Source organism: Ptychodera flava, chromosome 22 (assembly GCF_041260155.1).
Source record: "Ptychodera flava strain L36383 chromosome 22, AS_Pfla_20210202, whole genome shotgun sequence".
NCBI classification, from domain to species: Eukaryota; Metazoa; Hemichordata; class Enteropneusta; family Ptychoderidae; genus Ptychodera; species Ptychodera flava.
This window is the reverse complement of record NC_091949.1, coordinates 3,747,797-3,763,402: the sequence shown is the minus strand read 5'-3', so window position 1 is coordinate 3,763,402 and position 15,606 is coordinate 3,747,797. Positions and strand designations below refer to the sequence as shown.

At 36.5% G+C, this 15,606-nt stretch overlaps 1 protein-coding gene across 1 annotated transcript; it reads left to right on the top strand.

Annotated features, from left to right (window-relative positions):
• Positions 1 to 1,867: 1,867 nt before the first annotated feature.
• Positions 1,868 to 7,463, top strand: LOC139122478 (potassium channel subfamily K member 18-like). The gene is made up of 2 exons (XM_070687875.1): positions 1,868 to 2,304; positions 5,987 to 7,463. The coding sequence occupies exons 1-2, from the start codon at positions 1,923 to 1,925 to the stop codon at positions 7,195 to 7,197; spliced, it is 1,593 nt and encodes a 530-aa protein (XP_070543976.1). The 5' UTR covers positions 1,868 to 1,922; the 3' UTR covers positions 7,198 to 7,463.
• The last annotated feature ends 8,143 nt before the right edge of the window (positions 7,464 to 15,606 follow it).

Here is a 15,606-nt window from a genome sequence, read left to right as displayed (position 1 = left end):
ATTCCTCCGACCCCACCAGGCCATAAATAATGACGGCTCCCTAACTTGGATTCAATTGTTTATAATCAAATTGAATGCAGGAGTTTTAAAAATTCGTCCATACGCATTTGTTGATTATCGTATATGCTTTCTTAAGATTTGTCAATGGGTGGTAAAATCTGCCATGAAATTTAAAAACGAAAGTAAACCCTAGTCCTGTATATTCATGATTAATTTTGAGTCCTTGTTAAGTATTATGTTAAAATAAAGAAAGCTTTCTCATAAATTGTGCGACGTTTTTCGGTCTTCAAAGGGAGAAAGTGCACTTAGGGAATTATTGCTTGCGGACATTTTCAATTTTTGTGTGTGTACAAAGTGTCTATAATTATTGACGAATATGCATTTTATTTGGTTCATCACATCTCATAGCATAAATAATGAGTCTGGTAATAGACATAACACAATTATCAACACGAGAAAGTGTGAATCATCAAGCGATATCTCTCAAAGATGTAAATGGTTCGTAAGATAAATTTGATATCCGGAAGTACCTGACAATGTGTACCAAAATTATCTAATCTAATCTAATCAAAGTGGTAGGCAGATGAATGATGGAATCTTCGCTGTCACCACAAGAAGTAGGGAATTCTTGACGTTGTCATGTCGTCACGAAATAATTGGCTAATACATAGACTGGGATTTTCCAAGAGAACTTCACCGAGTTTTATTTTCAGAGATAATTTGAAGAGCAGAATGAAGATATGATGCAATTACTTTTGTAAAAAGGACTGTAACTGTTATATGAACCAAATAGGTCTGGGGATAAAAAAACCTAAGACGACACTCTTGGTTGTACACTTTCACATGACAGTGGATGCTTCTTGGGCAGTCACTCTCTAGGATTCCTGTAATTGCCTTGTCTTGCCAAACTTTGATGTTTTCCATGTCTTTGATAGTGTTTAGATTCTACTGAAAGAGCAGAGATTAGTGTGGCACTGTTTCAGTAAGAGGCCACGCTGTTCATCTCTTAGTTGGTATGTTACATTTTTGGCAAATGATGCGGCTTAACTACATTAACTTGGTTCCCAGAAGTTTCGTTTTTCATCATTTAAATACAAATCATATTGTTCAATAAGTGAAGAACGTAGCAAGTTAGATCCAAGAGCAAGATTTTACCATTGTCATGGCAACTGTAACGCGTTCTTTTACTTGTAATATTTTGCTCGTGGGTGAATTTTTCTAATAATCAGGCTTGTTGGTTCGTGATTTACGACGCAAGTGTCATCACTTCACACTGTTGTGCATGGTGACCATAACTAAGTCTTATCACGTGATATAAAAATATTGTCGAAAAAAGCTTATGTTTTACACAACAAAAATTTTAGTTGATTTTCAAGTTGTTGCACTATTTTGTGTACCTTGTCCTAACAATTAATACTGCTAAACTTTGCTAAATTTGTTTACTGTTTCAGTATTTCCTAGCTCCATAAAAGCTTTATATAACCTTCACATACCTAAAGAACCATGTAAAGTGAGGTGTTTTCCTAATAGAGCGTTCTCGGAATTATGCTTGACATGCATATTAAAAACAATTGTAGGGAGACAATTCTAATCTCTAGCACTTTGAAAGTGATAGGTGTCATTCCTGATAAAACGACTTTTTATGCAAAACAAGGCGTTCGTCGGTATTGCCAATCGTAGTCACAAGCTGTTTCATGCAAATTGCGAAGCCTAAGCACATATAAATTAGCAATGCTATTTGTGAAATTGTGCATGGAAAACATGGTAGATAGCCCGAGTATGTCAAATGACCTGCGATAACCCTGATATTTGCATGTAATTAATAAGTCATTCGTTTTTCTCGCCAAGTGGATTGGATGAACCGATCACATACGACCTGTAACCGATGTTAGTTGCTGTACGTTATCACCAGTGCCGACAAAATGGGGGTAGAGACGGACCATTCGCATTGTGATCGATGTAAACACAAGTCAAAACATCTAAACAACCTACGTACGTGTACCATTCTAACGGCAATGTTAGCGCTTTACCTTGTTATAGGCACCTGCACATTTCGGCAGATCGAAGGCGTGAATGGAAAGTCAAATGCCGTCTACAATGACATAGACACTGTCATACAAAATTTCACAGACTGGATGAACCTTTTATGTGAAGCAAGAGATGATAATTTCACAATTTTGTCAAGACGGGCATTTCGTGAATTTCGCAGTTTGATTCTTCAAGAAGCGATAGGACCGACGGGGCCAGACCTATGGACGTGGACGTCATCGTGTCTGTTCTGTGTTTCTGTAATATCAACAATTGGTAAGTTACTATATTTTTCCTCTCATACACTAAACGTAATTGGCGGTAGCTATTATCAATGTTCCATGTTAATGAGTTCTGTTACGAAGATGACAGGGACTTTCTCGGGTCAAGGTTTTACTTGATTCACCAAAATATTATTTTTTCTGGTGGAAAACTGTGCCTAGAAAACGAATGAGATATTCATGTCACCTTGCTAAAACCGCAAACAAATTAAGAAGGAAAGGGATAATGTTCAAGCTTTAGGCGTTTAATATGAGTAACCCTTTTCGGTGTTGACTTATAAGTTTGAATCGCGCGCATGTAAATGCGTGTAACATTTTTAAAAAATAGCGCAGGGGTAAAAGCTCTGCTTGAAACACCAAGGAAATAAAAACAATCAAACACAGTGACTCTCTTATATATTCTGTGCATCAAATATTGAAACATTCTTATTGACATTAAAATATGTTACAAATGCAATTAAGTTGAAACACAATTTATCTAGTGGAATTTCTATATGATCTGTTTGAATTGACACAACTTGACCCCAATAAACGCTTTGATGCAGGTTTAATAATGTATTCATATTTCAAAAAAGACTGCTGAGAATTTAATAGATAAGGAATAACGACTCGGTGGTCTGTTTTTTGCGGTATGATTGATTGATTGCATTGAGATAGAGGTCATTTGGAGAAAATCGGCATTTACATCTTACATGAGAACTGCTAAATTTTACAATTTTGTAACCACCCTGATGAACAAAGAAATCGTTTACAAAACATCGTACGACATCAAGCCTTCGTAAGTACAAACTTTCCCTATTTTGCCTGGATTATATGACATTTAAAAAGACGTGGTATACTGTTTGTTTATTTAAAGCGATGCAAATATCTATTCAGCTATCCCTGTGCATGGTGCAATAGTAAGGTAGGTTCCTGGTGAATACCTATAATTTATCGTTATTCAAATGATCCATTATAACAAGGGATCTATAATAATAATGCTAATGTCTCGCTTATACAAAATGATGGGTATACAGATTACCCGCATAGATACGCCTAAATCATACAAGTCACAGATCGTCCGAGGTTTTCGAAGAAAGCACGTATCGTAATTACGTCATGTCAATAATGATGGAAACAGTGGCATATTATGATATCATTTGTACAGATTAATCTTCATAAGACCAATTATGTAGTTTAATTTTCATAAAATCCACTATTTTTCGGATTAATCCAAATTAAGCGATAATTGCGTTTCGACGAAACCAAATAACGACTTTTCCTGGCGTACTTGTTTTACCATTTTACCCACAACGGCAATCGTTTGTCTTGATTAATCTTTATATTATCTTAATGAATGATAATCACTGACACTCTCAAAAGTGGAATCCTTATCATTTTTTTCTACTATGATATTGGAAGTCGTGGATCAAAGAACCGCACATCTTTTTGACTTACGAAAAAACGCCATTTTTTTTTCAGTTTGAAAGCAAGGTAAAATGGGACGAAGACGATGAACCGGCAACGTTCAAAGACTTGATGATTTTGTAAAGTAATAAGTAAAGCGCAATTAGCTTCCTTTGTTCAATAAATCAAGCATGTCATCAGCACTGCAATGAAAACACAGTTTTTAAAAATTTGCTATGAAGACACATTTAGCACTTGATTAATTGTTTTAATCAAGTGCTGACAGAACGTACAAAACATTAAGTCCTTCGTGTATCATGTTATTAAGTCATTTAGTTTAATTGCGCTTGATTATAGCGACTGAAATGCATTCACTTTGGGACAATCGTCGTGTCTGATATGAACGGCAAGTCAATACCATATCAGTTATCGATCTATGTAATTGACATTTATTTTGTCAACATGGTGACGTGAATTTTTTATGTATAGCCGTCACCTCATTTAATGGCCATGACCCTTTAGTGTTATGCATGCCAACGGGTCGGGACGGGTCATCAGGGCATGCCGATACGGGTCATCAGGGCCTGTTAATATGTAACGCACCAAAGAGTTTGACCCAACTTATCACTTACAACGTCAATGCAATAAGAATTTGAACTTTACCCTGTAATGACAGTTGTGTTCACTGTTTCAGCAAATTGTGACAACGTATACAGCCCCGACTGTTTTCATTATGCTTAATATAATTAAATTAATTATAGAAATTAACTGTCAAAGCGACTACAATCATGACCAAATATCGTCTGATATTTCTCTACGTATAGCGTATTAACTTTTAAAAAATATCGGCAATTATTAAATATTTAATGATATTGAAATTAACGAAGTGACGTATTCGTATTGTGGTCTTGAACAGTCTCTGATAAAATTGAACAACAATATTGTGAAGTCTGGTTTTCCTACATGAGTGTATTCATTTCAAACTGCAAATTCACCCTAACTTTTCTCAAACAAAGTTTCGTAAAATGGTGATGTTTTTAACAGTCATCAACAATCATAATGTATATCACTGCTACTTTTAATTTTCCAGAATTTAATTGATATTGTTGCAAAAGTCTCCATTCTTTGCTTGACTTGATACCAGTATATAAAAAGCTATGGCGCTTTAGAAATAGTACGCCTTTGCTGAATGCAAACATATGATTTCGTTTGTGACCCCTAATGATACAAAATGGATTTCTCGTGATGACACGCCAGAGTGTACATTCGCTACAAAGTTATATATCTTTTCTAAACTTACATAACTATTATATTATCATCATTATACAATGGTCACTACTTGGAAATTTTCCCGCCAGTCTTTGATCGTTTCTTAAGATTAAACAAGATAACACCATGGAATATCCCGTTCTCGATATATCCCGTTCTCGATTATTCTCATCGAAATTTTAACTTAATTAATTAATTAATTAATTAATTAAAAGTATGACGATATCTCCTTCTCGTAAGATCTTGAACCAACCTTCACACGCCTTGGCCACGTTAGGGACATTTCGAGATGCAATCTCTGCAAGAGAGGGCGTTACACTATGTGTGTTTATGAGAGATTCAAACGAGAAGCCTCTGTCGCGATGACTCGGCAATACCAATAGTGTGACGTCACGATGAAGTGGGTTTGACTTCGATGAACCCATATTTAACATGCAAAGGATACAGGCTACTGTCACTGTTTACAAAACCTACGTTCCGAATTTTCACAAGCATCATACACGTAATGATCACGAAACATAAGCTTACAGAAAGATTGCACCACGAAACAAACTTATACTTATTCTACTTTAAAATTTGAAAAAAAAAATCATAGATATTTTAGGAATTCTTCTTCCTACACCAGTACTAACCATCTTTTATAGTATTTTGGTCACCTCATACCGTCTTCATGTTTGATTTGAGAGACGCAAGTTGTGACATTTATAGACGTGAATATTTGAAATTCAGAAAGAAAGAATTATACAAAATTTATTATAAAACAAATACTGGCAAAAAACGACACACAAAACCATAGGCATAGCTATGGGGCAAGCAGAACAAAGAAAACAAGACAGTTTTGTGGAAACTTCTGGAAAGGAAACCGTGCCTGGAGTGCACATGTGTAACAGGTCTTCCTTTATTTGCTTTGCAAGTCAATATTACATTGATTATCGTCGTTGAGTATCACTTTGTCTTTTTCAAACCAGATTAATTGTTTTTGTGTTATTCAGTCTTAACACTGTTTCTTTTTTCTGAATCAGGTGACGGCTACTTGGCCCCTGTGACTGATGTTGGCAGAGCGGTTTGTATGTTGTATGCTGTGTTCGGAATACCGTTAACCTTAGTCTTTCTATCTCATGCGGGCTATGCCCTAGCCATGCCGCTTCGAATCTTATTTGTGCGGTTTTCAAAGTTTGCATCGAAAAAACCTATGCAAGATGCCGCTTCAGGACGAAGATGTTCTTTTAAAAACATTAAAACTTCAAATGAACTCGAAACCAACCGGAACCTTGACATTGGCTGGAATATCAGCGAAAGTCCAAATGAAGGACGCAGTCGCGATTGGCTTACAGATGTGGCAATGAATTCTGAGGCAGAAATAGTTCAAATAACAGGAAGCAGTGTGAAGTACCGAAATGAAGCTCAAGCAATTGATGATGAACAATTATATGATTCTGAAGCGGAGTTGTCTGATCAATATTCGTTTGTGTCACCCAAAACTCAAGCTAAATCAACTTCTAATGGAAAACAAAATCTGACCTTTCTATCTGATATAGAAATGGCAATGGGCAAGGATTATGAAGTCGCTAACCAGGAATTTTGCATGAGATTGTCTTCACCGAACCCTGACGTCAATAATTTTACATCGACTGAAAGTGTAATGAAAAATGACCGCCACGTTATCAAAGACAGAGTAGTACGTTCGAATTCACATCCTATGATTGCCAACCGATGTCGCAAAGGCTTATTTAATTTTGTGACCGAGGGAGGGCGTATATCTAAAGTACCTCACAAATTATTTCCGGTAAACAGAGATTCTGTCACCAAAGGTGTCGCCATCGATACGCGAAATGTAGGTGTTCAAGCCGATCTGAACCCTTCTGGCCTGACACGACACGATCATAGTGGTGAGCAAGATAAAGAAGTTCCCCTAACCATAATAGTTTTGATTGTTATGGCATACCTATGTCTTGGTGGCTTATTTGTACAATTATCCACAAAACTCTCATTTTTTGATTCCTTTTATTTCTCCTTGATTACTATGACAACCATAGGTTTCGGTGATCTGGAACTGAAAATAGATTTCTCTGAACCCAAAGAGAAACTGCAGATGGTAGGGCTGATGCTATACACCATCTTTGGACTTGTAATATTATCAGTATGTTTCAGTTTATCACAGAAAAAAATCTTGTCAGGAATGAAAATTCTACATAGATGGTCCGACAAGTGTGGCTACTGCAGAGAACGGTGATAGCATACTATTCGTATTGTTCATACGCTTTGTGTTTGCACTGGAATTCGTTTATCGTACGTGCGTTCATTCATACAGACACTATCGTACGTGCGTTCATTCATACAGACACTATCGTATGTGCGTTCATTCATACAGACACTATCGTACGTGCGTTCATTCATACAGACACTATCGTACGTGCGTTCATTCATACAGACACTATCGTACGTGCGTTCATTCATACAGACACTATCGTACGTGCGTTCATTCATACAGACACTATCGTACGTGCGTTCATTCATACAGACACTATCGTACGTGCGTTTATCGTACGTGCGTTCATTCATACAGACACTATCGTACGTGCGTTCATTCATACAGACACTATCGTACGTGCGTTCATTCATACAGATACTATCGTATGTGCGTTCATTCATACAGACACTATCGTATGTGCGTTCATTCATACAGACACTATCGTACGTGCGTTCATTCATACAGACACTATCGTACGTGCGTTCATTCATACAGACACTATCGTACGTGCGTTCATTCATACAGACACTATCGTATGTGCGTTCATTCATACAGACACAGTGTACTCTTCTACAGGGCGGTCGCCGACACTTCCACCTTAAAACCGTCAACGATGACCCTAAATATGTGAATTCACTACAAATATAGCGCTTTCTTCTCACAAGTGATTGTCACGTTCTTGTCCAAACACACAAAGTTTAGCTTTCACATAAACAACGGCGTTGTGAGTTCACCGACGGTGTTCCAGGATGTTTACTCTTTCCCTGCACGGAGACAACCAAACTGTGTTAATTTTCTTGTTATACAATTCACAGCAGACTGTGTGTATTAAGTGATACATTCATTAAATTAATTGGAACCAATAAATACACTTCAGTTCTGCACGGTATGACATGGCCAAAACAAGAAATCCGCATGATGCATGATAATTGTACTTTTTGATGTACGTGATTTTATATCATGATCCCTTGAGGGTCAAAGGTCACGTAGGGTGCGAACCATTCTTCATATTTTGACTCTTTGTTTACTCAACATCATTAGGAATTGATAACTCTGGCACTCATATCAAGCTGATTAATAAGTCATATTTATTTTAATGTTTGGCAAACATGACAGCATTCACGTCCTTCATATTCGATTAATTGCTTATTTTATAAATTGTACAGCGTACTTGTATAACTGAAACGTCATAAATTTTTATTTTTTGTGTGTACCAATTTGTAATTGTCCTGTTGTCAAATACTTCGCGCAGAGACGCATGTGAAGAACGCTTACAAAGAATTTTTAATAATAACATTAGTAATATGAAGTGTTCTTTAAATGCCGGTTTGTCGGTCAACTCCCACTAGTTTTATTTCTAATGTTTATTCTTTTAACAACTAAATTGTTCTTGGAAAACGTTAAAGTTTCGGAAACCATCCTTGGAATGACTGAGTCCGAACTGACTGGGCAATTGTAAGTTTTTTAGATAAGTTTCTTCTCTTTTATATATATATGGAGAGAAATGAAGTGGTAAACTAGAGACAATTATAGATTCTTATCAAAGATTACACACGTTTAGATAGAGTTATCGTTTTGTATCAAGCACTTTATCAACAGACACAAAGAAAAGAAAAGTAGATATAAAACCTCTCATTTTCAAAGAGAAACATAGTGATAAATCATGCAGCTCTGTATAGTGTTCTACTTCAGTTCGTATTGGAATACCTTCCATTATACTCAGTCTCACCATTTCCTTATCTTATGTTCTTTCTTGAATACCTTGTTTGAATTCAGCGGAGGATAAATTTTACCGACTTAGATTACAGGAGGGGTTCATGAATTGTTTTTGTTCCATCACGGCATCATACCTTTCTTGTGTTATACCTATTATTAAAACTAATATGGACATATTCTCGACTTTTTATTTTATATTCTTATCCACATGATAAAGCCTAAGTGGTGATGATCGTCATAAATTATTTGAAATCAAAAACAGTGGGCAATAAGATAGTGAAAGTTCACAGTTTGCGCACCTCTCTTCGTGCCAAGTTTTATGCACGTATATTAAAATCCAAAACATGGCCAAAATGTGATTTTACTGGCCAAATATTCGGTACAATTGTCAACATCAGCAATAGCTTGGTTTGTACATTCTCCCTGCTAAAACGGGTACACCAACACACGGAATAAAAAGGTCTCGGGACAATGGCAAGCATATTATGTACGGATCTCTGAAATTTTAGAGGTGCTGACAAAATTACAGTCGTTTAAACGATTTTGAAAACCTCACATTCTTGCAATTTTTGGAGGACTCGTTCTTATCATCAGGTGCCGCCAACTGGTAAATTTTGTCAATTTTACAAAACCGTCACAAAATGTGTTTCGAAGGCTGATATACTGATTTTACATATTATTGAACTTGGCGTAAAATTTGAAGGGGAAAGTGGAGCTGTTCGTAACAGTCCTCCCAGTGACACATATGCGGAAAATATGCCCTCCCACTGAATTTTGTTGCCCACTGCCCTCCATTATCAATGGTCTGCCCTCCCACTGAATTTTGTTGCCCACTGCCCTCCATTATCAACGGTCTGCCCTCCCACTGAATTTTGTTGCCCACTGCCTTCCATTATCGATGGTCTGCCCTCCACTGAATTTGTTGCCCACTGCCCTCCATTATCAATGGTCTGCCCTCCCACTGAATTTTGTAGCCCACTGCCCTCCATTATCAATGGTCTGCCCTCCCACTGAATTTTGTTGCCCACTGCCCTCCATTATCAATGGTCTGCCCTCCCACTGAATTTTGTTGCCCACTGCCCTCCATTATCAATGGTCTACCCGCTCCCATTCCCCACACGAGTTCAAGCTCCGGGCCCCACTGCCCTCTCCCCACTACTGAAATTTCCGCCCACTTATTTACTAGATTACATATAGTGTTTTTCTAAAAACACAAAAGAAAGCTAGTGTTCATTTTGTACTGAAAGCTATTTTCTGGTACCCACTGTCAAAAATTAATTCTCCATCCACTTGTAAATATTGACTTTTCTACCCGCCCGCTGATTAATTTTTAAATTTGCCGCCCGCTGAAAAAGTGAAAAAGTTTGTGGAACGATGTCGAACTTTGACCTGGCTGTGTTCAGAGCTCGTATAACACCTGTTTTGGGGATTTGCATATGCATTGTTTTGGCTGCTGTTGTGATTTTAATGAAGAAAAGGCTCGCTGTGACGTGTTGGTATTCATGGTTCATGTTTACATCATATCCAAACAAGGTTTATCGAAGTTAATGATTTGTAAAATGAGTTTTGAAGGCTGCAAGAAATAGTTAAGGAAACCTGGAACATACATAATATGCCACTTCTCATCATACCTTTGATCAAACCACTAAGGTTCATTTCTAGAAACAAATATTATTTTCGGAAATATTGTTCTTGTTATAATATGGATACACCATATGAAGGGAAATAAAACTGTGATATCATATGCGTAGGAAATATCTTATTAAAAATGATTTATTTTTTTGCATCAGTAGTCAGTATTTACAAGACCACAAGTTTGCATTTGAACCGGAAAGCTGCCCAAAGTAAACCATTCATGACTCTCCCTTCAGAGTGGCCTGCCAACACTTTTTTCCAAAACACCTGTCACTGGTCAAATCGTTATCAATTATGACCGTTTCAGCAAAAGTGGGTTGGAGACAGCTTTTCTTCTTCCTCCGCCGGATTTAAAGCCTTAAGAGAGATAGAAACGCTACTGGTACCTTTTGTTCTGTTTAATGTACAACCCTGGTGACTTTTGGACGAGCTCTGGTGAGATCCTGACGAGAAATTGGTGACATTTTGTGATAATTTTCAAATATTTCATGCGTAGTTCTTGACATTGAGGGCGCCCTTTCAGCGGCCCCAGAGCTAAGGCACTGACTAGTAAATCAATACGGGAGGGTACAGAATGTAAACCAGAAACTGTGTCATAAATGTAGCATTGTTGATGTGAAGTTCATAGTAAATGTAACTGATCCATACACAGATTGTATTTCTGATGCATTTACGGGTATAAAGCGCCGGCAAGGTTGATAAACAAGGACAAGTCCTGCAAATTTCATAAAACTATTGTGAGTTGTATATGTCGGTTCAAAGGTGTAAATTTCAAATGTCGGCACTTTCCCTATCTAGCCATGCTGCAAAAAGTCACTATACATTAGTTAACATAATGCACAGATACTCGGGAGATCAGAGCGTCATTAATTATTTTTCTTTATTGAAATGGTTGTAACACGTCTCTGTGTAACAAAGAAGCAAAAATTGAGAATACATATCCAAAGATGTTTTCCAACTGACAATCCACTCGTCTTTTTACGTTTTTAAAACACAGCAAACTCAGCTTCTGTGCATTACAAATGCTCAAAACTGCCCTCACTTTTTCCACATGGGATCATCTCCTATACCCCTAGGCAAACTATTGAAGAGAGCAAATCTACTCCATGGCCGTCGGCCGGACTTCTTACAAATTGTCTCTTGGAAATATGATGGAAATTTGTCCGTATGGTCTTTCCTTACTATCTGCCGGAAGAAAGAAAACCTTGTCGCAATCGCAAACCGCAAAGAGATGGCTTGCAAATACGTTTGTCGGAAAGAGAGATTTATTTTGCAGGCCATACTAGTATTTGCCGGAAAGAGAGATTTCTTTTGCAGGCCATACTACAAAAATTATCCATTGATATTGATCGACTGCTTGATATTATCAGCATTAGAATTTAGTAAAGTTAAGAGACACGCGGCTGAACATGCATGCAATGTTGCTACGAAGTTCTGAAGAGCCTAACACGTGTCCTGAACGTTCTTTTTTATTGATAACAACATACGCCCTGTGTAAGTCAGGCTGGGTTATTTAAGGTGAGCTTATGATAGACTGTGAATAATCGGAGGAGATAAAAAAATGATCTTGTAATCAAGATCAAGTGATTACTGAAATCACTGATTTCAGTAATCACTGAAATCAGTGACGCTTAACAATCTGGAATTGAGAAGTGGAGTACATAAAAGACAGAATGGGCTTTTATTGAAGCAGGTTATCATGTATCCCAACTGTATTATTACCCATTACGTCAAACAGTATGTGGCTAGCTTTCATGTCTGTCGCAAATTCTATCAAAAAGTCCGTGTTTACGTGGATATTATTGTTTCTTCCCGACAAGTGTTGCTTGGCAAATTGAATTCTTCTGTGTCGTTCAAACGTCATCTAAAAACATACTGCTAAATCGGTGTCAGGATTTCTCACTGCTAAACGTACATACTCGTACCGAAGCTTACGTCTTTTCGACTCTCATGCTATGTGTAGCCGATAGATTTTATCCGACACAATTCAAACTATATTCTGTAGTGAAGGCTATACTAGCAAGAGCATTATGCATGCATATATATATATATATATATTTATATATATATATAATATATATATATATATATATATATATATATATATATATATATATATATATATATACACACAACTGAGTTGATCAGGATAATCTAAAATATTACATTTCCACTACAAATTGTTTCGTATAGGCTGCAGAGCCGCCTACACTCATCGGGTGGCTGTCGATCACAGCCACCCGATGAGTGTAGGCGGCTCTGCAGCCTATACGAAACAAATTTGTAGTGGAAATGTAATATTTTAGATTATCCTGATCAACTCAGTTGTGTATTTAGCTCTACTCTAGTATTGAGCACTCTACTCCAGCTGATCTTGAACTAAACAAGTATATATATATATATATATATATATATATATATATATATATATATATATATATATATATATATATATATATCAGACAATAAATAAGTGAACATTTTTTCAGTGCTGTCCTTACATCAGGTTTCTGAGAAGACAATATTACAGAAAAGTCTAAGATTTTACAGTCAGGAGACACAGAATCCTGTCTTATCCCTCTCCTGGGTAATATAGGAGTAATTTGAAAGAAAGGCTTTACACAAATGTATTTATACTTTCCTTGACTTTAAGTAGCTTTATTTCTCATCTTTCAATATATAGTATACATCAACAAAGACATGGTACACAGTTAACATCCAATCAAGTAAGATTTAAGCCAATATTATTGGATACAGGTAAATAACAGTTCACTGAATAACCGTGGTCTTGCATCTAGCACCCCAGCAATCAACATATGCATATCTACAAGCCAATAAAGATTTAAACTTGCCAAATATTTGTACATTAGCCATACCCAACATGTACACTGCCATACCCAACATGTACACTGCCATACCCAACATGTACACTACAACTTGCAATTTGTCACATGTATCTTCTTTGATTTTAAAAGTTACTTTTACCAAAGATATGCATAAATAGTGAATTGTGAGTGGACTATATGTAAATTCACTCCTAATTCACACTAATCCAAACTAGTGTCTACTGATTCAATACATCAATTTTACACTTGTACTTGTGAGCAGCTATGAAAATATTCAAACTACCAACACCATCAGTGAAATTGTTTTTATTCATGATGGTTCTTCAAATTCTCTGAATCTACGTAATCTTCATTCTTTCAAACATGAATGGGATTAACTTTACAAAACATGAATGGGATTAACTTCACACTGTAAAAGACAATGATGTACCATAGTGAATTCTGACAACACATCTTATTATATCATGCTTTCCAGACTTCAAGGTGAAAGCATTCCTGTAAACATTTATTTCATCAATCACATGGACTGTACACATTTACTAAGATGGATGTCTCAAGTTCAACTTAGCCTTACATTTACCTATAGCAGTATGTTTACATTGAACAAACTGGACACCGTATCATAAACTGTGTTCACTGGCCACAGTACTTCTGCAAATAAATCCCAATGCCTGATTATTTATACACTGTATTCATTTTCAAATGTCAAAAAGTACATGACAAAATCAAGGCACCTACAGTAGACTACACGTACTTCTGACATAAAGTAGAGGAAACACTGCCTTGAATGTGATCACCTCTTTCTATTTGCTGCAAGGATACTGAATTCTTACTTTAATCTGAAAGGAATAAAGAACACATTAACAAAACAAAAAAATAAATTAACAGATCATGAAGTATCTCTGATACTGCCTACATCTTATGTATGTCATTTTCTTTGAAATGCATAATTACTTCCTACTACTTTCAGCTTACAGGTGAGAAATAGAGATCAGTAATCTGCCATCAGCGAGTGAATGGCACTGTCATGATGTACTAGTATCCATAGACACAACATTGACTCATTCTTAACACGTTTTCTACTGACTATGCAATCACCTGTCTACTGATTTATTCAAAACCTTGGCTGTTTGGGAAACAATGCTCATTTTTTAGAGTCACTTTCACACTCCAATTTTTGTCTAACTTTATTGCCTAGTAGTATGATTTGGGACAGTAGACGCACAAAGATGGTAATCATTCTTTGTCATCTTGTTTTCCTTTAAAGAAACAACAGCATAGACTCAAAACAACAGCATAGACTCAAAACAATGGACTACACTGATCGGAGCCAGTGAATGGCACTGTCATGATGTACTAGTATCCATAGACACAACCTGACTACAATTCATTCATGAATCATAAACTCAGAGCCATGGTAGGAATATGCATTAAGTACCATAGATATATAGACTTCTGTTGCTTCAACTTGGCTATCAATTTGTTTCTTGTGACCATGTTTGATTGAAAGGTAAATTGTTGACAATTTGCCATGGATGTATCATGCTATGTAATCCTACACTTTGACCTTGAACCACTGGTAGTTTACTTTTGTAGAGCAATCAAATTGGATGTTATCATGTAATGTTACACTGCAGTACATATTGCAATGGATGGTGAAAGATTTGCACTTTGCTGTGATTCACAGATATTAGCCAATGTGTTGGCACTCCAAGGACACTTGATTGTTTTAAATATGGTGTTCATTAGAGAAAGATTTAAAATTTCTAACAAATGTGAAAGTCTAATTATCTCAAAAGCAATTAAGTCAAATCTAGGAAGCCTTGTCATTACCGGTACAAGTATTATAAAGTTTGGAAAACACAACATGGGATTTCCTAAAAGTTTGCATAAAGACAAGAGTAACTGGGGATCAAGACTCATTAACTTATTATCCTGTAACACCCATTTCCCAGTATATAGATAAACCCATTGCATTTGAACAATGGGGTTGTACCAAAGTGGGGTATTGAAAGGGGAATTCAACCTGTTCACCCCTTAACTCCCTGTAAACAAATCTACAATCAACCTTTTGACAGAGGATTTGGGCCAAACTATGGTGGCAAAGGGGTTAAAAGATAAAGTCTTTGGAATCAGCAATCAGCCATAGTCTTTCTTGTCATCATTTTTGAATTAATGGAATTGATTTCTGACA

Bases quoted from the DNA above. Each gene is read 5' to 3' on its own strand.
- LOC139122478 (XM_070687875.1), top strand. From the start codon at position 1,923: ATGGGGGTAGAGACGGACCATTCGCATTGTGATCGATGTAAACACAAG. The intron at 2,305-5,986 runs GTAAGTTACTAT...TTTCTGAATCAG, and splicing joins TTCTGTAATATCAACAATTG to GTGACGGCTACTTGGCCCCT.